Below are 26,023 nucleotides of genomic sequence, written 5' to 3' on the forward strand. Positions count from 1 at the left end.
TTTTTCGAGACAGGGTTTCTCTGTATAGCCTTGACTGTCCTGGAACTCACTCAGTAGACCAGGCTGGCCTCGAACTCAGAAATCCACCTGCCTCTGCCTCCCAAGTGCTGGGATTAAAGGCGTGCGCCACCACCGCCCGGCAGCATTGAATATCTTATATGGGCTAAAGATGATTGACAAGACTTCATCTTACCTAAACTGTATATACCCAGACTATCTAAGGTCTTAGATGATTCCATATTTATGTACAAGTTTCCTGATTTTCCCCCTCAAACTTTGATACTAGGAGTCAGGACCGCAGGTAAAGAACATGACTGAGCACGAGCTTTGGTGAGGAGTGGTGCACACCTATAATCACAGCACTCAGAAAGGCACGGCAGTAGGATTGAAGTGTAGGGCTAGTCTGGACTACATAGCAAGACTGTCCCAAATCATTATCATCAAATAAATAATATTCACTTCATTGATAACTTGTACTTATGGCTGACACTGTGCTAAGCACTTAGTGTGCGTTTATTTTAGAAACAATTCTGGGAAGAACCTTTAATAAATATAAGGAGCTATCACATAAACAGGCTAAGTAAATTGTGTGGCTGCTACAGGTGGGATAAAGTTCTTGTGCTGGTAGCATAGTTAGGCTAGCTTGGATTGCCAGTTTAAAATAATTTTTTCTTGTTATGAGATAGAAACTTGGACTTTTTTCCCATTCATTTATGTTGGTTCTTCAGACAGGTTTTCACTCTAGCTTAGGCCAGAATTGAAGTCTTCTTTTACATCCCAGATTTACCTCAACCTCGAAATCTTCCTGCCTTAGGTTCACAAGTGTCAGGTAAGCAACATCAGACTGGATCTTGTTCCCTCTTGCAAAAAAATGAGTGAAAGACACTTGATATAGTGGGCCATACCTGTAATCCTCTCATTTGATAGGCTGAGACAAGAGAATAGTTCACAAGGCTACAGTGAGCATCAGAACAGCCTGTACTGCACAGTGAGACCCTGCCTCAAAACAGAACACCTAGAGAAAAAAAAATGTTTTTAAATTCTGAAGAAGTTGGTATAAACATGTGCTGCTGAGAATCTGTCTGCCTCTGCCTCCTGAGTACTAGAATTAAAGGGGGATATATCATCACATCTTGCTGGGATCTACCTGTTTTTAAGATTTCATATAGATTTGTAAGGCATCATGGCACATGTAGAGACAGGTGGATCTCTGAGTTTAAGGCCATTCTGGTTGAGCTCTAGGCCAGCCAGGGCTGCATAGGGAGATCCTGTCCTAAAACAAAACATCTCAGATAAATAATATTACAGAATATATGGCCTTTTGTGTTTGTTTTTATTTATTTAGTATAATGCTTTCAGTGCTAACACATACTGTAGACTGTAAATACTTGACTTTCATTTTAGAGGTGAATAATATCCCCTTATATGAACATTTGTCCTCTCCCCTCCTTACCTGTTGTGAATGATTTATATGTTTTACCTATATTAATATAAATGTACAGCATCCATAGAGAAGAGAAGAGGGCACCGGATCCCCTGGAATTAGAATTAGAAACAGATGTGAGCCATCATGTGGGTGCTGAGAACCAAACTTGGGCAAAACTCACCCACTTATCTGTGGTTTCACTTTCTGCAGTTCCTGCAAAAGCAGCAAGTGCTCTTAACCCCTGAGCCATCTGTCTCTAGCTTCAGCCTCTTAAGTGCTGGGACTTGTAGGCAAAGACCACCCTGGTCAGCTTCTTGGCTTCTAAATTTTCAAATAGTAGTCAGAGACTAATTAAAAGCCACCTGGGTGTGTGTATGTCTATGCATCTGTGTCTTGTCTCTCTGTCTTGTCTCTCTGTCTATGTGTGTGATGCTAGGGATCATATTAGGGAACTTGGACATAATAGGCATGCAACATCTTCCGCTCTTAGCTGCTGTCTTTGTGTGTTTTGGTTTGCTTTTTGTGTCTCACTATGTAGTCTGTCTGCCTCTAACTAATGACTGATCCCCCTGCCTTAGCTTCCAGAGTACTTTGGCTACTCTTTTTAAAAAACTCAGCAGCCTGCTTCTGCCTCCCAGGTGCTGGGGTTAAAGACGTGCTTCATTGCCACCACCACTACTAAGTGCTCTGACTGCCCTGGAGTTTATTTTGTAGACCAGATTGGCCTCAAACTCACAGAGAATTTACCCCCACCCCTTTTAAAATCATGTGTATATGTGTATGTATGTATGTATGTGGGTATGTACACATGAGTGTGGGTGCATGTAGAGGCCAGAAGTTAGAAGAAAAGGGCATTTTAAGGGGAATCTTATGTTTTTAGATTTGTAAAGAAATATGTTGTTTTGTTAGCTACTTCAACCTTAGCAATAATATTAGGACTCATTTTGTTATTTAAAAATAACAAAAAAATTTGACAAATTTTAAAGTGGTGCTTATTGATTTGGGACTGGAATACTAGCATATAGGAGATAGAAAATAAGGCAGTCAAAGTCTAGACTGCATGAGATCCTGTCTCAGAAAACAAAGAAACAAGTGAGATTGGGTATGAGTAACATTTATTGAATACCAGGCACATGCCAGTGAGTGTTCTAAAGACTCTTTGTTTTTGTTTGTTTGAGACAGGGTCTCTGTACAGCCCTGGCTAACCTGGAACTTGATAATCATAGAGATTCACCTGCTTCTACCTCCTGAGTGCTGGAATTAAAGGCATGTGCTGTCACCACTCCTAGCTGTTCTAAGGATCACCCATGTATGGTTTGTCTTGAGAATCTTACTTCGTAAGCTAGGCTGACCTTGAATTCCTGATCTTTCTGCTTGTATGTACTGAGAATGTAGGCTTGTGCTGTCCCACCTACCTGGCTTGCTTTCTTTTTTAAGTCTTCACCAAAAATTCACAAAATTTGTTATTGTCCCTATTTTACAATGAGGAAACTGAATCTTGTTCTCTCTCTCTCTCTCTCTCTCTCTGTGTGTGTGTGTGTGTGTCTGTGTGTCTGTGTCTGTGTCTGTGTCTGTGTCTGTGTATACACACTCAGAGGTCAAAGAACAACACCCTTTTCTGGCATCTGAGACCTCTTGCCTGTATGCAGTGCACATAAATGCACATATACACATTAACTAAAGTAAACCTTTAAAAGAATCCTAAGTAGACATCTGCTTCCTGACATCAGTGCTCTAAGTGTATGAGGTCTTTGTTCCTTCCTGATTTTTATTCTGCTTAGAGAATGAGGAAGTTTTAAGCAGAACTTGAGTTCACAGAAAGGGTGTGTTTCCAAGTGACCTCATTGTCACCTGACTCTATATCTCTTGGTTTTTAGAAGGCAGTTTAGTCCTAATTTTTGAAACAAGTCAGCTATAGATTTAAGCCTTTTTTAAAACCCATTCGAGATTTTTGGTTTGTTTTCACTAACAAGATAGTAAATGTTGATTTGTAGTTGACCAGTAGGAATAAAATTTCAAAGTTGTGTGTTTGAGAGATCTGATTGTTTTATCCCACAATGTTTCTGTATCAGTAGTATATTGTCTGAAAACCTGATTGAAGTTTTTGTTCATGTGTGTTATTTTTCTTCTCACTTGTCCCTTGTTGGGCACTAAGAAGTTACTCATTGGAACCATAGGTGACTTTTGAGAATGCTGCCTAGGAAGAGTAGTCTTTGAAGGGGTACTAGGAAGTGACAGAGAAGCCAGAATCTACCTGAGTAGACAAGAGCAGGATAAGCAAAGGATAGACACATATTTAGAGGTGATGGCATTTGCATCTCTCTTCCCCCACACTGTCTCAGGACTGACTGTGCTTTCTAGGCCATCTTCAAACTTGATCCTCCTGTTTGAACCTCCTGAGTTCTGGAACTGAGTGTATATCACCATACTCGACCAAACATGGTAGCATGGAACATATGTATAATAAAGCTAAAGTTTCCTAAACAATTAGGAAATTAATAACACACATGATTTGATATTAATATCTAATGAGTGAATAGTTGCTAATTCAAGTAAGGAATTAATATTTTCTTTCTCTAAACTTACTTATTTTGTTTTATGGGTTCAGGTGTTTTGCCTGCTTGTATGTCTGTCCACTATCTGTATGCCTGGTGCTGGAGGTCAGAAGAGGGCCTAACATCCCCTAGAACTGGAGTTGCAGATCAGTGTTAGCCACCAAGTGATGCTGGGACCTGAACTCAGGTCCTCTGTGAGAGCAGCCAGTAGTACTCTTAACCACTAAGCTATCTGTCCAATACCAGTATTTCTTGCTTGTGGGGAATAAATCTCGCGGGGGTGGGGGTGGGGTGGGGGGTTGGGGTCCGCTGGCGGCGGGTCCCACAGCGGTCTTCCTACGCCGCTGGCTGAGGAGCTGGCTGAGGAGCGGCTGAGGGTCCGCCGCAGCCACCGGCAGCCACCACCGCTGCTTTAGATAACTCATTAATATTTAAATCTCTGGAGGTGGAGACCTCTACCTGTGTCCTATGTGATTGATGGGCGCAGGTTAAATGGAGTTACTTCATCCAAGGCCCAACACTTGCTTATATATCTTAGTGTGTGAATATTTTGTCTGAACCATGGATATGAAAAATATGTTGGCCCGGATACCGGTGGCTCGAGCAGTCTCCCAGCCGATTTGCTCCCCTCTGGAAACTGCACCCTAGGGAGCAGAAGGGGGTTGAAAGGGAAGAAGAAGAGGGAAGAGGGAAGAAAGAAGAAAGAAGAAAAAGAAGAAAGAAGAAGAAAGAAGAAGAAGAAAGGTAAAGAAAGGTAGAGAAGGGCGGAAGAAAAAGAAGCCACAAAGTTGCCAAAAGACCAGCTACTGTACAAAATGTATTAGACGTTTGAAGGAAACGTGAACATCTGGTACACATTATAGAAAGTTCCACTCTGTTTTACTCCATGAGTAAAGATGGAAGAGAAGACACTGTTTTCTGGGTTTATCTCTTGGGATTAAAGCAAATTTGTTAAAGGGTAATGACTTTACTTTCTTTCTGAATGAAATTCACTTTTATGTATCACTTTATTGTTTCTTTAAAATGATAATTAGAAATAAAGAAATAGAGTATCTAGCAATTAAAAAAGAAAGAAAGAAAAATGTTATATTTGGAACTTCTGATGCTTGTAAAAATTATTTTGTGTACATCTGTGCATGCATACATGCATATATATCTGACATAGCACACATGCAGAAGCTCAGAGTGGTAGCTCAAGTATAACACTAGCACCATGGCTAAGTGGGAGGTGGAGATAGGAGAATACCAGGACCAAGCAGCTTGGTGTATGCACCAGTGAAGAAAATGAGACCCTATCTCTTTTGTGAAAGTTGAGGACTGATACCTGAAACTGTCTTCTGACACATGGGCAGGGGTGTGGTTGTTATCTGTGCCATGACATACATGTGCTCAGACACATACACATATGCTCGGGTACACATTGCAAACATATGCACACATATACAAAGAAATACTAGAAAATGCAGTAAAGAAAACCCGTGTCAGTTCCATAATGCTTATCGATACACTTGATTTCTCACATTAGCGACATTGAATAGCACCTGTATTAAGGGAAAATTTATTTTGGCTCATGACCTTATAGGGTTCAGTCCCTGACTGCTTGTCTCCGTGCCCTTGGGTGGAGCATTATGGTTGCAGGAGTGTGTGCATGCAGAGGAGATTTAGACAGCAGTGCAGCAAAGAACTTGGGACGGAGTCTGACCTTCAAAGGCACTCCTCACTCCACAGACTGACTACTATACTTCACCTCTTCAAAGTTTCCAGATCCTGCCAAAATAGTGCTACCAGCTGGGTACCATACATTTACCTCATGAGCCTGTGAGGAAGACCGCACCATAACCCCTGTTATATTTCCTTAAATATTTACAAGATCTTTTACTATATATTAGAAAATTATTGCTTTGTTTCAGAGAGTATTCACTATTCACTGAAACAACAGACCATAAAAATAGAAGAGCAGAATCTATCCATAATGAAAATTGATCTTCTTTTGAGCTCTTTGTATCAGACCTTTTTTAAAAAATCTTTTTAGGGTGTGTGTGTGTGTGTGTGTGTGTGTGTGTGTGTGTGTGTGTGTGTGTGTGTGAGAGAGAGAGAGAGAGAGAGAGAGAGAGAGAGAGAGAGAGAGAGAGAGAGAAAGGAAGGCAGAGAAAGGAGGCAGGCAGTATCCCTGGAGCTGAAGTTACCAGAGGTTGTAAGCTGCCAAACATGAATGCTGGGAATTGAATATTGAACTCTGGTTTTCTTCAAGAGCAGTTTGTGCTCTCAACTGCTGAGCTGTCTTTCCAGCCACAGAAGTACTTTTCTTGATAATTCTCCAAGGAGTAGCTTGGAAAACTCATGTATTTTTTAGAAGTAATGTCTATATATTCTTTATTCACATGACTTTTAAGTTATCATTTTTGTGGTGGTTTGAAAGAAAACAGCCCCCATAGGCCCATAGGCAGTTGCACTTTTAGGAGGTATGGCTTTGTGGGAAGAGGTTTGTCACTAGGGGGTCTTTGAGGTCTCCAAAGCTCAAGCCAGTCTCTTTTCTGCTGCCTGTGGATCAAGATTTAGAACTCCCAGCTTCTTTTCTAGCACCATGTCTGCCTGCATGCCACCGTGTTTCCTGTCTGATGTTAATGGACTAAACCTCTGAATTGTAAGCTAGCCCCAATTAAATGTTTTCTTGTTGGGGGCCGACTTTTAGCAGAAAGCGGCTATCAGCTTTGCAGCCATCTTGAGCCATATACCCTGACATGAGATTTAAATTACAATAGCCTACAACAGCTGAGAACACTCCGATAATCTTGGTTTAGATACCTTGAGATTAAAGGTGTGTGAGATTAAAGGTGTGTGAGATTAAAGGTGTGTAATTTAAGAGTATGATTTAGAAGTATAGAGATCAGAGTTAGAGACAAGACCTAAGGGCATGATTAAAGGTGTAACTTAGAGGCGTGGCTTAGAAGTAAGACATATAAACTGCAGAGGCAGACAGTAGGATTCAGACATTAGGGAGACACAGCAGAGAGAAGACATTAGGGAGACGAGAGAGAGAGATTCATACACATCAGACATTAGGTAAAATCTGGCCTCACCCTCGCTCTTGCTGAACCCCCGACCTGAAGACCGGAGCGGCAGCTTGGGCCGGGATACAGTGGCCGCCCAAACGTGGGTCGGCCCGGGCCTTAACATTTTGCCTGGGCTGCAACATTTATTTTGGCCGCCCCAACTTGGGGCTAGTGCGGTCCCCAACATTTTCTTTTATAAGAGTTGTTATGATCATCTCTACATAGCAATAAAACCCAAGCTAAGACAGTTTATTTACCTGAATTTACTTTTCTTTATTGCTTTGTCATATTCAGATAAGATTTAAAGAACATTGTTTCAGGGATTAAGGGTGTGATGCAATTGATATAATGCTTGCCTAGCACTCACAAAGCCCTGGGTTCAATCCCAAGCACTATATAAACAAGACATAGTGGCATACACCATGGAAGGAACAAGATCAGAAATTCAATCATTCTTTTCTGTGTATTTCAGAAACATGAGACCCTGTCTCAACAACAATAATAAAGAACATTGCACAACCAAGGATTCACTTCATGCTTTTTTAAAAAATTTATTTAGCCAGGTATAGTGATATCAGCATGCCTTTAATGCAAGCACTAAGGATGCAGAGATAGGAGGATTTCTTATGAGTTTGAGGCCAGCCTAGTCTACATATTGAGTTCTAGACCATCTAGGGCCACATAGTGAGATGTTGTCTCCAAAAAAGTAAAAAAGAAATAAGTTTATTATTGCATATGTGTATTAGGATGTGTGTTCCTAGAAGTGTAGGTACTCATATGACATAGCATGCATGTGGAGGGCAGAGGACAAGCTTAAAACATAGTATTGGTGTTTGGGGGATGCTCATGGGAGTCAGAAGATAGCGTTGTAGACTCAGTTCTCTTTCCTCCACCTTACAAGGGTTCCAGGGTCAAACTCCTGGCAAGCACCTTTACCTGATAAGCCATTTCAGTGCCCATAGGTTGTCAGACTTGCATAGCAAGTGCTTTAACCCTTTGAGCCATCTCACAGGCTCATTGATCCCTTGCTTTTTAAAGCTAAGGACCTTTCCCATTGGAAATAGTACTTCACCTGGGCCTGGGAATATAGAGTAGTTGGTAGAGTGCTTGCCCTGGCATTAATGAAACCTTGGATTCAGATTCCAGTAGCACATAAACCAGATATGTCTGTATTCCCAGTACAGGATGTACAGGCTAAAAGATCAGAAGCTCAAGGTCATCTTTAGCACATAACAAGTTCCAGACCACTTAGGATATATGGCTGATTGTCTTAGAAAGAGTATTTCTCCTGAGCTTTAAGTTTATTTCTTGTACTAATAGCATTAAATATCCATGTTTCCTCCTAGCCTGAGTTCCTGTCTCTGTAGGAACGGTAGGCAGGTAACGGGATCAGCCCTTTTATCCTTCTTGCCTGGTTAATACCTAAATCCCAGCAATCTATACATTTTGCTTAAACTTTTTTGTATCCTTATTCTTCTAGAGTATTCATATTTCTGTTTCTGTGTTCAATAGTTTTGATTCATCATGGATAATCTGTCACCAGAAGAAATTCAGCTTCGGGCTCACCAAGTTACTGATGAGGTGAATGATTTTTTTTATTACATTTTAATTAGTTTTTGTGTGGGTATGTTTGAGTATTGAGCGTCACATACATATGGAAGTCCGAAGACAACCTGCAGGAGTCAGAACTCTGTCCTTCCATCTTGCAGGTTCCTGGGATTGAACTCAGGTAGTTATCTTAGTGGGAAGTACCTTATCCTCCTGAGCAATTTTGCAAGCCACTATTTCCATTTCACAGTAGAAAATTGAGAGTCTCTGCCGACCTTCATGAATTCCCTTGGCTCCACCATGTGGGGGCTCTCTTAAGAAGTGCCTGGTAGGAAGGAAGTGAAAGTGGAACACTGCTTTCTTTGCTTTTTTGTAAGGAGGGGGTGTGCTTGCAAGTTATAACAATAAAGTAGCATCATAAACATAGCCTGTGATTGATTTGTTTCTCTCTATTTCTTTGGTATGCTATAACTCTGTATTTCTTCCTAGTCTCTGGAAAGTACAAGGAGAATCCTGGGTTTAGCAATTGAGGTAAGAAATATTTAATATTTGAGTATAGAAACATATGTGTGGGATGCTAGCACTAGCTGTAGTTGATGTGATTTGAAAGCAGCAATTGCTGAAGACTGCCCAGTGATGCACTAATAAGCCAGTTCTGTTTCTTCTTTAAATGTTTTGGGATATTGACAGGGAAGATGAATTTACCATAGGCTTGTGACTTACTTTAGGGTTTAATATGTGTGTTGGTGTGAGACACCTAGTTCTATCTATAACACTGATTCCTGAGAACTTGATTTTTGATATGATTCTTTTTTTTTTTTTTTTTTTTTTGGTTTTTCAAGACAGGGTTTCTCTGTGTAGTCCTGGCTGTCCTGGAACTCACTCTGTAGACCAGGCTGGCCTCGAACTCAGAAATCCGCCTGCCTCTGCCTCCCAAGTGCTGGGATTAAAGGCGAGCGCCACCACAGCCCGGCGATATGATTCTTTCTTATCACTTGTTAGTAAGGTTTGCAGGTATTTTGGGTTGCTTTCTTGTACTTCCATCTTTCTTTTCCCCTTTTTAGACTCAGGATACAGGAATCAAGACCATCACTATGCTGGATGAGCAAGGGGGTGAGTTGAAGTCATTGAAAGAAACTCTAAATTTGACTTACAGTGCCAAAAATCCATATAAAATTCAGACTTCTCTTTGTAAGATAAGAGTAACATGTTTCCTCCTTTTCTCTGATTTATATTATAATATCACAGTCATTGCTGGACTGGGATGAGAGGCAGCAGTACCCAACTAGATACAAGTCCGTTTGACAAGCTGAGCTTCTTGTGTGCATTTGTCACATGAACTTTAAACATGACATTCTCAGATCATTTCCCAGATAGCAAGGTCTAAAACAGATCTAAATTCTGATGAGTTTAGAACATCCAGTTTTGTTGGCCTGAGTTAATCCCATCTAAGCTTTCCTTAGTTTAGTGCCTACATGTTAGGAATACTAAGAATCTGGCTGGAGTGATTTCTAAGCAACCCTTGCATGTTGCTGGAGAATAAATCTTTCTACAATGAGACTCCATAACCGTAGGGTCAGTATTGTTTTCTTGGCTCTAATACTCACTGGCAGGTGACAGGCAGCGTGGAGGTTGCAGCTTGCAGCTTTGTAACATTAGCATTTTCATTGGACATCTGTGAATGTAACACCACAACTTATTCTTAGAACAACTAAATCGCATAGAAGAAGGCATGGACCAAATAAATAAAGACATGAGAGAGGCAGAGAAGACTTTAACAGAACTCAACAAATGTTGTGGCCTCTGCGTCTGCCCTTGTAATAGGTAAGTTGATAAATCAAGACCTTTTAAAAATAAATCAGTACATGAGAATATCCTTGCTTAACTCCTCCCTGGAAATAAAGTTGAAAGTGTAACTGGATAACTGGGCCTAAATTAGCAACTTTGTTAAAAACAAACTGAAGATCAAGGTTTCATGTAAGCAGGAAGGTTCATAGAAAATCATGCTTAGATTGACCAACTCTTGTACCAAACAACAGTTTCAATCTGGATACAGAAAGACTGGGGAGTGTACATCTGGATGATATAGAACAGAATGGCATTTGTGTCTAGACATTCAAGGAGTAAAGAATGGACTTCTTCAAGAGACAGTGTGTTAGAGCTAGTGTTAGATGGTGTGCTGTCTACTAAGGCTAAGGGAACAGATGGATATGGTTAAATGATACCTTACAGAAGAGGTAGAGTTGAGCTTGATTAAAAGGATTTGGATGAATGTGAAGGAAGAGGCCTGGGAGGTGAGGCTAAGTGGGAACCCATAGCACCAGAAAACAAACAACAAAAATTAAATATGGAACAAAAGGGAATTTAACTGAACTACATGATTGGGGTGAGAAGTAGCCAGAGATGTGAGTAGCTGGTAGAGGAACTTGGATACCAGAGATAGGGAGGAGATAGACTGGATTGACATTTGTGACTGCACCAGGAGCCTAGATAAATGTAATTTGTTATCTGGATCTTTGAGGTTAGACTTTATCAGTAAGATTAAAGATGAAATTATAAATCCATAGGCTTCACTATAAATCAGTTGGTTGCATTTGAAGCATGAAAAGGGGAGAATCAAGAAGACCGATGATGGATGGTATGCCCTAGTTTTCTTTATCTGATAAAACAGCCTGAGCAAGAAAGAAAGAAAGTTTATTTATTTAGAGAAAGAAAGTTTATTTGGATTACAATTCCAGGTTATAGTATATCACTGAAGGGAGGTCAAGGCAGGAACTTGAAGCAGAGGAATGAGAGCGGCGTGCTGTCTTAGAGTCTTACTGCTGTGGACAGACACCTTAACCAAGGCAAGTCTTATAAAAGACAACATTTAATTGGGGCTGGCTTACAGGTTCAGAGGTTCAGTCCATTATCATCAAGGTGGGAGCATGGCAGTGTTCAGGCAGGCATGGTGCAGGAGGAGCTGCTAGCAGAATACTGGCTTTCAGGTAGCTAGGATGAGGGTCTTAAAGCCCACACCCACGGTGACACACAAACTTTAACAGGGCCACATCTTCTAATAGTGCCACTCTCTGGGCTGAGCATATACAAACCATCACACACCCTGTCTTCTCCCATCTTACACTGTTTAAGCTTCCCTGCCTAGGGAATGGTGTTGCCCACAGATATGATCACAGGCAAAACAAATCTACATAGGTCCTCAGTTGTTGTTCTTGGTGATTCTAAGTTATGACAAACTGACATTTAGAACATCGTAAGACAGAGCATCTCTCACAGAGAAAATTTTATAGGGTACTGTGTAAGATTGTGCTCAAGACAAAGGACTTCACCCATTTCCTTTTGCTTTTTGTTTCCTTGAGACAGGATCTCACTATATAGTCCTAGCTGGCCTGGAACTCTGTATGTAGACTAGACTGGCCTTGAACTCAGAGATCTGCCTGCTTCTGCCTCCCAAGTGCTGGGATTAAAGATTTGTATTAAAGTATATCACCATGCCCAGTCACTCACTTTATTCCATTGTGGAAATTTCTATTCTCTTCTTACTCTTGGATGAAGTAAATTTTATGATTTTTTACAAATAATAGAGATTCAGATAAGGTAGAGTTTGGACAGAGGCAGTTGATCATAAATCTTCTGTTAGGAGCTCTTTGAACTCTACTCAAGATGAGTGTCTCAAGATTAAATCACAGAGCTTCATCAACACTTCATCCAGTTAGTTGTCTCAGGGACATGAATCCCAGTGAGCTAAGTCTTTTACATGTACATATTTTCAGGTGAGTATACCTTTGTTATTTGCTTTGCTTTGTTTCTAATGTGAGTTCTAAGGATTTGCACTCAGATCCTTATTTTGTACAGCAAACACCTTTTAACTGCTGAGCCATTTCCCCAGCTCTCAGATAAGTGTTTTTATATTATAATATTATATCATAATTTTAATTAAAAAATTAAATGTATGAGTATTTTGCCTGCTTGATGTCTGTGTACTATATGCATGACTGGTATCCACAGAGGCCAGAAATAGGCATCAGATCCCCTGGGATTAGAGTTAGAGAAGATAGGGAGCTGACATATTGGTGTTGGGAGTTGCCTAGATCTTCTGGAGGAGCAGCCAGTGCTCTTAACCCCTGGGCCATCTCTCCAGTCCCTTCTGTGCTATTTTCACTAAATAAAAGGATTATGTTGCTTGTTGGCCAACTTCTGGGTTTGTTTTGACATGAGGAGTTAAAAGATTTACTGTTCTTCTCAACTTTAACACAAGCCCATTGACCTGTTTATACTTTGATTGACTTTCTAAAAGTTTATAGTTGAAGTTATGACTGGAGCTGGGGATGTAGCTCATTTGGTACAGTGTTTGCCTAGCATGAATAAAGCCCTGGGTTCGAGGCCCAGTGCAGCATAAAATTGGGAGTAGTAGTTCAAGCCTATAATCCTAGCTTTTAGGGTCCTCCTCTTCCTTAGCTACATATTGAGTTCAGGGTCACCCTGGGCCAAATGAAACCCTCTCTCTGAAACAATAGCAACAAAAACTACAATGTGTCAACCAGTTTTAGCTGATTGATTTAAGCAAACACAGTCCAAGTGTCTACATAATATGATTCAAATTCTTAGATATGTTTTACAGACTTCTGTTTCTGTCTTGTATGTTTCATATACTCTCTTGGAAGAATGAGGAAGAGAAAGTAGATGAATTTCCTTGAACAAAAACTCCTCTTCAGTCTAGAAGATTGCTACTAAGTTGTAGGTTAATAAACAGAATAGCAGTGAATTCTAAAAGGGTCAAAGATGAGAGAACACGGAGGGTAGAACAGTGGGTATATTGAAGTTTTTCTCTGTGTCCTGCCATGTGTGGGCAAGCTTTTCTTGAACATGAGGAGAGAAGGTAGACCATGGCCCTGCCATAGGCTTTCACCTCCAGCACTGGCAGAACTCTTTCTCAGTGGGTGAAGAAAAAGCATTCCTTAACAGATGGAGTGCAAGACTGCTATGACAGAACAGCTGTTGCATGAAAAGAGAGAAGAACCTACCTGAAAGATTCTTGGGGAGCTTTTCTTCTTCTTCCAGTGTCTATACCACTGAGACCTAGGCTGTTATTAAGTTGCTTTTCCCTAGTGTCTCCTTTTCCTCCACTGTCCAGATCTTCCTAACCTTACCTGACTGAAACCTTCCCTGTTTCAGTTAGGGTCAGCACCTAGCCAACCATAGCATGAGCTCCTCATATACATACAGCATCCTCGTTCTCCAAGTTCTGTGGGTGTCAAAATCTAGCAGTACTATTAGATCAGTAGTTAACTGCTTGAATTCATATATTCTTCTTTTCCTTCCTTCCCCATTCTCTCTCCTTTACTTTCCATCCCTACCCCCCACAATTGTGTTTCTGTAGCCATTTAGAAATCTATAATACTCTGGAAGACAAGAGTTACTTTTTGTTCACTTTGTTTCATAAAATGGTGGGATTGCTTGTGCTTTAAGTTGTAACAGCACTGAAGCTTTTACATTAGTATACTCTTGTGATCACACTCAGGGCCTGGGACAGGACAAGTAAGCACCCTATCACTAAGGAGGACTGAGGGGACTTGAGTGCTGCCAGCCAGTACTTCCTGCTCAGCATAAACTTTAACATTTTAGTGAGGAGTATTATCCCTTGGTCATGCTCAGGAAAAATGAAGTATGCCATCATTTAAATTGTTTTCTTGTTTTTCTTTTTATCTAGATTCTCAGTTGGTGACTGTTTCTTTGAAAACAGGCAGGCATTTGAATGCATCGTGTGTTTAAAGCTCAAAATCTGTTCTGTTTGACTGACATGCACTGTCTGCTTCTTATTCTCTCACTTAATCTCTTCCTTTCTCGCTTACTAAAAATGAAGATCTAACATCAAAAGCCGGGCTCAGTAGCTGATCAAAGGGATCTTTAAGATGCAGTCTTGAGGTGCAGGCTGAGCTGCTAACCTGCTGCCCCAGGTGATGTTTCAAATGGCTTTTCTGTGCATGTGCATGGATTTTGTGAGTGATGGAAGTGGTCTTAAACTGTGTTGTGTGTAATGTGAAGTGAATTTGTTAGTGATGGGTGCTAGCAGACAAAAGATGAACTTAATAAAAAGATCCGCATTTGTTATAACTCCCTTAGACTAAGGCACCAGAAGCTACGTTTTTATTTACTAAGTTAATATAAGCAAAATAAAAGCACCCCTGAAATTCAGCAAGCTTTAAATTGTTGATCCTAGCAGTCAGCAGCTACAGTTGAGTTCTTTTAAAGGTTGACTGCATCTCTCTGTTCCTTTCCATTAGATGTCCTCATACCTTCTGGTTCCTGTAGAGTGTTTCTATTAAAGTATTGCTTCTCTGCATTTTAATTTCCCTTGATTTAGGCCACTATCAAGTCAAGGGATTGTCAGTCTAATCATCATAAATCCTATTTAGAATAAAGTGGGATATCAGTTTTAAATATGCCAGTCATGAAACAATATAAAAGAACAATAAAAATAAATAAATAGCCTGGCAGTGGTGGCTCACGCCTTTAATTCCAGCACTTGGGAGGCAGAGGCAGGCGGATTTCTGAGTTTGAGGCCAGCCTGGTCTACAGAGTGACAGCCAGGGCTACACAGAGAAATTCTGTCTCGAAAAACCAAAATAAATAAATAAATAAATAAATAAATAAATAAATAATTTTTAGAGGTGAAATCTCATTAGTCACTTTTGGTTTTATTTTTGTCTTTGAGACAGTATCACACTTTGTTAGCCCAGACTGGTGTCAGTGTCCAGAGTCCTGAGATTGTAGGCATGCCACTATACCTGGATTTTTCTAATTACTTTCAATTTGTCACTTTCTTCTACCTGCTCTACAACCTAGCATTCTAATAGAAGCTGTACTTATATCACCTCAATTAACATTCCTAGCTACTGTGCTGAGAGCTGTAGCCCAGTGGTTGGGTGCTAGGACTCGTGAGGCCCTGGGGTTATTCTCCACCACCACAAATGAACAAAAGCCCAGAAGCCACTCTTTAAAAAATAATGAGAAATATTGGTTATTTTGCATATTATGTTTTTGTGGTTTTAGATTTTTGCCTGGAATCTATATGTTAGCAAAGTATGCGTGCTGTATTGGTTCACTAATTTAACAGCTAATTATGTGAAAATACTAATTTAAAAATTAGATATCTCACTTTGATCCAGAAAAGATTTGACATGGCTGATTGACTGAGTGTCAGAAATAGTAGTATACATATAAAAATAATTATGAGAACTTCAAATGTGACCAAAAAGGGCTTTGAGAATGAACATTTTGGTATTCATCTCTTTTAAGAGCCTTTAAGGGCCTACAAGACAGTTGAGAATGTTAAAGTGCTTGCTACCCAAGCCCTGCATCCCAGTTTCCATCCCTGAAAGCAAGTGAAAGTTCAGTGTATCTGCAATCCCAGTACAGATCAGGGGTGGGCAGAGAATTGCACTGCAATTGTCAGCCAGCAGTAGCAGCAGAAACAAAATTCTGCTTCAACAGCCTTGAAGGCCATTTGTCCTCTGACCTCTACATGCATGTGTACCCCCCAGTCAATCCAATCAATCAATCTGGAGTACCTTTTGTAAATAAGTTAATACACACACACACACACACACACACACACACACACACATACACACACACACTTTCATACTTGTGAAGTCAGAAAACAATTAGCAGGAATTGTTCTTTTCATCCTTCCTCCATGTGGATTCTGGGAGCTAAACTCATGTTGTTAAGCTTGGCAGCAAACACCTCTACTTACTGAGCTGCCCTCACAAACCTCCTTTTTTAGATTTTTGAGGCAAGTTCTCACAACATAAGGCAGGTTGGCCTCAAACAAATGACTTGCTGCCTCAGCTGCCTGAGTGCTGGGATTATAGGCATGCGCTACCATACCCTGCTAAGAGTGCCTTTCTTACAAGTAATAAAAAAAGCCCAGTTCTAGTTTGGCCAGAACTTAATCTTTGTATACTTATGAAAGAAGAAACTACTACTTTTTCATAGAATTTATTCTCTGCTTTTGCAAATTTTGCAATCAAGTGACTGCCTCAGAACTAGGATAAATAAGATCTGTATTATAGCAACACTGAGCTTAATTTTTGTTAATACAAAAATAAAACTAAAATTAAGTAAAATCTTGCTTGAAACAAAAGTAATCAGTAAAAACAGTTTTGAAATAGCCATTTAAAAGTCACATGACAAAGTGGGGTGGTATAAACCTGTAATACCAGCACTTAGGAAGTAGAAGCCAGCCAGGTCAGAAGTTGGCCAGCCTAGGCTATATAGTTAAGTCCTGTCTAAAAAAGAAAAGCACTTTTCTTGGCTGCTGCTTCTTTTTTTATTTTTTATTTTAAAGACAGGGTTTCTCTATGCAACAGTCTTGGCTGCCCTGAAACTTGCTTTGTAGACCAGGATGTCCTCAAACTTAGAGATCTGACTGCCTCTGCCTCCTGGGTGCTGGGATTAAAGGTGTGTATGACTATGCCCAGATCTGGGTTTCTTTTTCTTGCTGTTTTATCAGTTGAGAAGTATGTTCTGTGTTAAAATTCTGACTCTGTTAGCTACACCTAAACCTTTTAGGTGTGTTCTGGTTTTGCTTTGAGTTTTATTTTGTTATAAGACCTTACTGTGTAGACCAGGTTGGCACCAGATTCACAGAGGTCCACCAGTCCAGCACACCCATCTCTACCTATCTTGAAAGAGAAGTGCTGGGATTACAGATGCTCACCACTAGCCAGGCTTCCACTAGGATTGCAGATGCACACCACCAGCCAGGCTTTCACTGGGTTCCAGAGATTGAAATCAGCTTGGGGCCTTGTGCAGCAAGCTCTTCTTTAGTTTTAAAAGACCTAGACTTGGGATTTGGGGTTAGGGGACAGTGTTTAAGACAGGGTTTCTCTGTGTGGCCCTGGCTATTCTGGAACTTACTCTGTAGACCAGCTACCTGGCCTCAAACTTGGAAATCCACCTGCCTCTGCCTCCTGAGTGCTAGGATTATATTAGTTGGTTGTCTGGTATAGAATAATCTATGTTTTCCTTCATGATATTTTGGGTTTTTTTCTTAAAAGAAATTTAAAAAATAAATGTAATGCAAACTTCTACAATTAAAATAGGGGACAGGGGTCTTTTTGTTTAGTTGGTAGAATGCTTGCCTAGCATTTGAAAAGCTCTGGGTTGGATCCCCAGAACCATAAAAACTAGGAGTTCATACTTAAAATCCCAGCACTAGGGAAGCAGAGACAGGAGGATTTCAAGATAATTTTGGCTGTGAATTTGAGGGCAGCTTGAGGCTTATGAAACCCTCTCTCTCTCTCTCTCTCTCTCTCTCTCTCTCTCTCTCTCTCTCTCTCTCTCACACACACACACACACACACACACACACACACACACACACCACAAATCAAAGCTGGGTTTGGTGGTGCATGCTTTTAATCCCAGCAATCTGGAGGCAGAGGGAGGCTAATCTCTTAAATTTGAAGCCATTCTGTTCTACACAACAAGTTTCAGTACAGCCAAGGCTCCACAGAAAAATTCTGTCTCAAAAAATAAAAGCAACACAACAAAGCTTCATGCAGAACTACTCTAGTTTAAACAGGGAACAAAGATGGGGCCAAGGGTTTCCTTCTTGGATTTTTATTTCAAACCATACATTTAACTTTGTGGCTCCTTCAAGAAACCTCTTTGTATGTCCCAGATCACCTTTCCCAAGGAATCCTCTCTCCCCTCCCCCAAGTATCCATTGACCTTTTTTTTTTTTCTTGTAAAAGTTATAAGCTGAAAGACTTGAAATATCTAGTTTCAGTTTACCATTTGCTAATGTCTCGGCAAAGATTTGGTAATAGTATTTGGACCTTTTAAAGATGCTTAAATGGTAGTGGTGCATGCCTGTAATCCCAGCACTTTAGAGGCTGAGGGCAGGCCTCTGTGAGTTCCAGGATAGCTGGTCTACAAAAGCAAGAGCTACACAATGAGATCTTGTCTCTAAAACAAACAGACGAACAAAATGATTAAATGTTGGTAAAGGCTTATCTGATTCTCCATTTCTTCTTTTGACATTGTCTACAGTGCAGATAACCTAGTTGTAGCAGGAAATGGTAGAGTTATATTCAAGGTAATAAGTACTAATAATTTTAACCCCCCTTTCCTGCTTTTCGGTTTGTCTGTGTCTTTGACATTAATATAGGACAAAGAACTTTGAGTCTGGAAAGAACTATAAGGCAACATGGGGAGATGGTGGTGACAACTCACCTAGCAATGTAGTATCTAAGCAACCAAGCCGGATAACAAATGGTCAGCCTCAGCAAACTACAGGAGCAGCCAGCGGTGGATACATTAAACGGTATGCCAGCTCCTTGTATTTCTACATCTCCTAATGCATGGCTCATTTTAGAAATTGGGTGTAGCTAGCCATGAACCCTAACTCAACAAGTAACCTGTCAGTCTCCCTCCTTTCCTTCTTTTCTTCTTTCAGAGAGACAGTTTATTTTTGCTTCCCATTTCGAAGGGTTTTGTTTTTGGTTTCTTGGAAAGAAAATTGCGGCAGCAGGAATATGGTGATAGTTATTTTTCATTTGTGGAGGCAGTAAACAGTGAGAAGGAAGTATAGGAAAGACAGAGCAAGACATGCCCTCCATAGAGCATCTGTCAAGCCAGACACCCTACCTTCCACTGCCTCCTGGTGCCATACTGTCTTCTGGCCATGCTTCTCTAATTGACTTTAAAGTAGTAGTCTTGAGATTTGAGTGTACATAGATTGATTTGAAGTCTTATTAAATATAGATTAGGGGCTGAGCAGATGTCTCCACAGGTAAAGGACTTTGCTGCCAAGCCTGCTGTCCTGAGTTAAATTCCCAGTTCTCATATGGTAAAAGGAGAGAACTGATTCACATAAATTATCCTCTGATCTCCAACACATATGTTGTGACATTGTGCACACACACACTATAATTAAATAATGTAAAAGTTAAAAACAAGCCAGGCAATGGTGCACACCTTTAATCCCAGTACTTAGGAGGTAGAGGCAGGCAGATCGATGTGAGTTTGAGGCTAGCCTGGTCTACAGAGTGAGTTCCAGGACAGCCAAGGCTACCTATAGAGAAATCCTGTCTTGGAAGAAAACAAAATGTAAAGATTCAACTGGGCTTGAAGGCTGAGGATGTCGGATTGCTTTAACCCAGGAACTATAGACCAGCCAAGGGAGCATCATAGTGCTCCATCTGGGGTGAAGAAAGACAACAGAACAAGCTGTTTTCCTGGTAATCCCAGCACTTTAGAAGGATGACATAGGAGGATTGGCAAATTTAAGGGCAGTCTGAGAAACACAGTGAAATCTAGGCCATCCAGGACTATATACTTCCCTGATTGGGAAGATTTGGAATGGAGTGTTAGAATTAATGTATTACCATAAACAAGTACCTCAACAGTGCTGGAAAATACACCGTGTCTCAGGGTTGTGGCTCTCATAGTCTTCTTGATTGGCCTTTGCTGCTGTTGTTTGAGACAAGGTCTGTATAACCCAAGCTGGCCTTCAATTTATGTTTCTCTTCCTGCCTGAGCTTTCTGAGTGCTAGGACTACAGGTAGGTCCCGCATGCTTGGCTTTTAAGAATTTTTTTAGTTAATATAGATGTGTATGTATGTGAACATGAGTACACATGAGTTCTTTAACATGTTATGAGGAGGTCAGAGGGCAATATTGTGGAGTTGGTTCTCTCATGCTACCTTTACATGGCTTCCATGAACTAAAATGTTGGAGCTGCCACCTCACCAACACTGTCCTGAGTAGACTGCATTCATGTCTCTCAAAAGTATCTCACAAAGGCATTACTACTAAATATCACTAGATTGACTATCTCCTCTTCATGTGGGCTTACTTTTTTTTTTAATTTTATTTATTTTATTTTTATTTTTTATTTTTGATGAACTGAACTCATGTCATCAGCTTTGTGCAGCAAACACTTTGACCAGATGAGCCATCTTGTTAGTCTGCCCACTGCCTACTTGATTGCCTTGCTTTTCTTTTTTCTTTTCTTTCCTGTCCTTTTCTCTTTCCTTTTTTCTTCCTTTGTTCCTTTCTTTCAGTGTAGACTGCTTCTAGTAGTCTACATTTCATTTATATGTTGAGCATCATTTTGATTATTTATTTTTATAATAATTCTAGATTTAGTTTATTTGTAACTTAACAAAAAGTTCTGATTTAACTCTCTCCTTTTTTCCTGATAGTATAACTAATGATGCCAGAGAAGATGAGATGGAAGAGAACCTGACTCAAGTGGGCAGCATCCTGGGCAACCTAAAGAACATGGCTCTGGATATGGGCAATGAAATTGATGCTCAAAACCAGCAAATACAGAAGATCACAGAAAAGGTAAAAAAAAGAATTAAAAAAAGAAAAAAAAAAAGTAAGCCCACATGAAGAGGAGATAGTCAATCTAGTGATATTTAGTAGTAATGTCTTTGTGAGATACTTTTGAGGGAGATGAATGCAATCTACTCAGGACAGTGTTGGTAAGGTGGCAGCTCCAACATTTTAAAAGCAATCTTGCTATTTTGCTCATGTCAGTGGTTGATTGTAAAGGCACAGCTTGGAATGAAGTTTAACTTAAAACTTTTCACATAACGCTAAGAATTTATTGTGTAGAGCATGTGAGGTGGCTCAGGGAGTAATGATGATTGCCTCCAGCCTTGACAACCTGATTTTGATCTCTGAGATCTACATCTTAGGACAAATTAAATTGTCCTTTGACCGCTACACATATACATACACCCAATAAATAAATGTAATTTTAAAAGAAATTTAAGAATGTACTGAGTAACCTGGGTGTAGTGGCACACACTAATAATCCTAGTATTGGGGAGGCAGAGGCAGATGGGTCTCTCTGAGTTCAAGGCCAACCTGGTCTACATAGAGAATCCCAGGACTTCCAGGGCTTCATAAAACTTCCGTATCTCAAAACCAACCAACCAGAAAACAAATCATGTACCAAGTAGATTCCTCAAACTTTTGCATGTGCGTTGTGTGCATTTCCTTTCTGAATGCATGTTAGCTTTTACTTTTGTTTTATTCACAAATAGCCTAGTAGTAAGATGCTATAGCTTCATTTCAGGATTCAGCAGCAAAAATCAATTCTGTAGACTTGTTCTTATATGGTATCCATTAAAAACAGGGTCATGTGTGGCTGGAAAGATGGTTCAGTGATAAAGAACACTTACTGCTCTTACAGAGGATCTGGTTTATTCCTAGGAACCATGTCAGATGGCTCGCAACTGCCTATAACTCCAGCTTTAAGGAGTATGAAACCCTCTGACTTTTTTTGGTACTTGGACTGGAGCCACTTGGTTCCTAAGATGCTTGCGATGCTGAACCCTGGGTTTAGGGTATAGATTACACATCATTTTAATTTAGATGCTTCTGTGGGTGGTAGTACATCTGTTCCAAAGATTGTTGGCAAAGTTATTTTAGTGTCTTTGGTCAGAGCTCCAGAAGCTCCAGATGAGACTCCTGTTCAGAGAGCATTCTTGTCATACTTTATTGCATCAAAAATGGGCTGGACATGGCGGTGTTGCCTGTAATCCAGCCACTCCAAAGGAGTGGGAAGATCACTTGAATTTATAAGCTCAAGGCCAGCCCAGGCAATAAGATCTAGTCTCAAAAAATAACTAAGTAGAAGACCTTTGGAAGTAGCTCAGTTGGAAAGTACTTGCCATGCGAGCATGAGGACTTGCATTTGATCCAAGGACGCATATACAAGCTAGACGTGGTGTGTGTCTGCAACCCTGGGCTGCCAGGCGGCAGGGCAACACTTGTTCTTCAAAAGGACTGGGAAACAATTCTCAGCACCCACGTGGTGGCTTACTCCAGTTCCAGGGGATCCAACACCTTCTTTGTGGCTTCCATAGGCACTTGGTACACAGACATACATGCAGGCAAAACACCCATAAACATTAATTAAATTTTGCTGATTGCTGGTGGCACATGCCTTTAATTCCAGCATTCTGAGAAGCAGAGGCAGGTGAATCTCTGAGTCCAAGGCCAGCCTGGTCTTTACAGAGTGAGTTTCAGGACAGCCAGGGTTACACAGAGATACCATGTCTCCAAAAATATAAAATAAAAATGTACTACTTGTTGTTGCACTGGTGATTGAACATAGGACCTCATGTGTGGTAGGCAGGTAATCTACCACTGAACTATATCCTCAACCTGTTTTCCTGTTGTTATTTTGAGACAGTTTGACTGTAACCCTGGCTAGTGTTGAACTCATGATATTGCCATATCCTTTTGAGTGCTGATGTCCTTTTGAGGCATATGTCCATGTTTAAGTACCAAATATTTAAAACTCTGTGTTTGTGTGTGTGTGTGTGTGTGTGTGTGTGTGTGTGCGCGCACGCGCGTGCGCTCGTACACGTTTGGGAGTGAATATATGTCCATAGAATTGCAAATCATATATATTCTACCCCTAAGCTAAAATTAAACTTGATTTTTGAAACAAAATTTCATGTAGTTTAGGCTGGCCTCAGATTCGCTGTGTAGTTGGGAAAGACCCTGCATTTATGGTCCTCTTGCCTCCACTCTCCAAATGCTAGGATTACAGGCACATGCCTTGATGCCACTTTTTATTCAGTGCTGTGAAATTGAACCCAGCACCCAGTGTGTGCTAGGTAAACACTCTACCAACTGAGCTACACTTGCATTCCCCACTTTAACTTGTGTTTAAAATGGGTTATTTTGTATACAGATGCTGATATTTCTCTCTCCTTTTTTTCCTCAGGCTGACACCAACAAGAATCGTATTGACATTGCCAATACAAGAGCAAAGAAACTCATTGATAGCTAAAGGCCTGCTGTACTTCTTTACCTGTTAACTCAGTTCTCTAGCTCCTGCTGAGTCATTTCTTAGTCAGAGTTTGAAAGACTGTGAGAGAAGGACCCGAGAAGGAATGCCCCTACTTTCTTACTTTCAGTCTTTTTGGGGTAGGTTCTTGCTTAGGCTTCCTTACAGTCTTTCTCAGTTCACTCTTGGAGGCTGCTTTCAATACATCACACAGTCACTTCATCTCTCCATTTAGCTTCTTTTTCCGTTCAAGATGTGGAAGCATTACCAAAGAGCCATGAAGGAGGCAGCTGTATAAGTGGCTTTTGTCATTATTGGTTGTTTGGTTTGTTTGGTTTTGGTTTTGTGGTAAAGAGCAAGAGGAAGGAACAAGAAATGAAGTTGACTCATTAAAGAAACTACAGGTCACAAAAAAACAGGTTAGTGCTTGGGATAGGAGCTTTCACACACATGTTTTGTTCCATATCACTGTTTTTTTTAGCTTCTGCTCCAAAGGAGAACACAGTGAGTTTTCCAGAAGCTTCACTTCTGAACCCATAGTGATTTATTTGTGTACATAGTACATTCTTGAATCCTGTTTCACATTGCACATGCAGAAACACTATATAAATGAGTGCCTTTTATTCTCATACAATGAGTCATAGCATGGTCCCATTGTAGGCCTGTTAACTTTATGAAGTTGTCAGTAGCCTTTAAAAGATGTACATACATATGTGAAATAGGAGACTTCCTCACTAAAGCAGGGCTTCAAATATTTTGGGAAACTTTTACAGTGTATCATGTGAATTCAGATTTACCTCAATACTAAGAATTATGTTTAGATATGAAAAAAACTTTTGATCTCAGGTAGAAAAATAGATTATTGCTTTTAGTTTTGTGTAGTTTTAGACATTTAAAAAGTTATAATTTGTTACTAAAAGTTGTTTGGAAAATTATGCCTTTGGATTAATTATTGATGACCACACTGCCATTCTCTCTGCCTTGTGCACAGAATTAAGTTTATGTAGATCCTGAAGTGTTAAGGAAAGTTGAACTGGTATTTGTCACCTTTGTTTAAAAATTAGCAGCTGTACACTTTAGAGCTACCAAAGTAGATGGTTTGACCAATAACCATTGCTTGATTCTTACAATTAAATTTTGTAACTAATGGTATTGTTCTTTCAAATAGGTAATGTTTCTATGACTTATTTGTGGGGGCAATCATTTTATCAGCTTTTGTTAATATTAAATAAAAGCAAATGTCCATATGTCAAGCACTCCAATAGAAAGCTGCTTTAGCTCTTTTCTAATTTTTACCAGAAGTGTTTACAGGAGTTTCTATAGTTTGCTGTGAGTCCATTCTAGACATTACATGTCTTAATCATTTGAACTTAAATATACTACTGAGTATTTCTGAGTGAGAATTACAAGTCACTTATTGAAAAAGATATATCTAACATAGCATCCCTGAAAGGGTGAAGAGGACAGTATTTAAAACAAAAAAAAAATATTCCATGTCAGAATGAATAGTTTGTCAGGTAAAGATACTGAATGTGTGAGGTATGACTAAGTATAAAACAGTGGATGGTGCTGTACCTAAACATTACATTTAAAACATTAAATGTACATTAAATGTAACATTAAGTGTTTTAAATGTACCTTAATACATCTAAAAACAACATGCTGATTTGTCTAAAGGAATGGTACCAAAAGGTGGTATCTAAGGTATATTTGGTTAGAATACGCACTAAAGCAACCCTTTGCTCTTGCTGGCGGGTGTGAATGTATGCCTATTTCTTTGCCTTGGTTTCCATACCTGTAAATGGGAATTAATAAATCCTATTTTATAAACTAACTCACAGACCAGTAATGCCCAGACATTTCTTAGAATATGCCTGGCTCAGAGGGCACACTGGTAATCCAACGTTTGGGAACCTGAGGCACAATCAATCTACCCAGTGAGTTGTGGGCCAGCCAAAACTGAATTGTGTCAAAAAATAGCCCCTCCCCCCCACCCCAACAAAATCAACCAGCAAGACTCTTAGAACAGTGCCTATTAGCTGTAACCGTCATAAATGATATTTCTCTAGAATGGAGAGAGCTCTTTTTGGTCAAATATCTGTCTATGAATTTGGTGAAAGACAACATAGACCAGGCCGGCCTTGAACTCACAGAGATCAGCCTGCCTTTGCCTCCCAAGTGCTGGGATTAAAGGTATGTGCCACCACACCTGGCAACTTTTTATTTTTTTAAACTGGGTCTTACTGTGTGTAAAGCTGGCTGGCCTCAAAACCAGAGATCTACCAGTCACTGAAGATACTGAAGTTAAGTGTGCCACTACACCCAACTTCAAACTTTTAAGTATTTTAAAAACAGTAAAGCTCAAATTTCATCTTAGTCTTAACTTACATAGCTATACCTATTTTATCCCTTCTTCAGTTTTAATGTATTCTTCAGTCTTCAATTCTTAATCTTTCCTTATCACATATGGATTATGACTCAATAAACATCAATACTTTAGACATCCTATAATGAGCATTTAAGTTTTTAGGACTGGGGATGCAGAACCACTCAGTTCATGAGGTGCTTGCCCAGTATATCAAGAATCCCTAGGTTCAGTTCTGTTCTACCATGT

At 40.0% G+C, this 26,023-nt stretch overlaps 1 protein-coding gene across 1 annotated transcript in view; it reads left to right on the top strand.

Moving 5' to 3' along the window:
• Snap23 (synaptosome associated protein 23) overlaps positions 1-24,677 on the top strand; it is a 29,732-nt gene extending 5,055 nt beyond the window's left edge. The window contains exons 2-8 of the mRNA XM_034494078.2: positions 8,547-8,615; positions 9,072-9,113; positions 9,647-9,695; positions 10,289-10,406; positions 18,763-18,918; positions 20,801-20,945; positions 23,347-24,677. Of these exons, the coding sequence (XP_034349969.1) occupies positions 8,559-8,615; positions 9,072-9,113; positions 9,647-9,695; positions 10,289-10,406; positions 18,763-18,918; positions 20,801-20,945; positions 23,347-23,412 (633 nt within the window). The 5' untranslated portion in view covers positions 8,547-8,558 and the 3' untranslated portion in view covers positions 23,413-24,677. The remainder of the gene's footprint in view (positions 1-8,546; positions 8,616-9,071; positions 9,114-9,646; positions 9,696-10,288; positions 10,407-18,762; positions 18,919-20,800; positions 20,946-23,346) is intronic.
• The last annotated feature ends 1,346 nt before the right edge of the window (positions 24,678-26,023 follow it).

The sequence above is a fragment of the Arvicanthis niloticus genome, chromosome 2, assembly GCF_011762505.2.
Source record: "Arvicanthis niloticus isolate mArvNil1 chromosome 2, mArvNil1.pat.X, whole genome shotgun sequence".
Taxonomy (NCBI): domain Eukaryota; kingdom Metazoa; phylum Chordata; class Mammalia; order Rodentia; family Muridae; genus Arvicanthis; species Arvicanthis niloticus.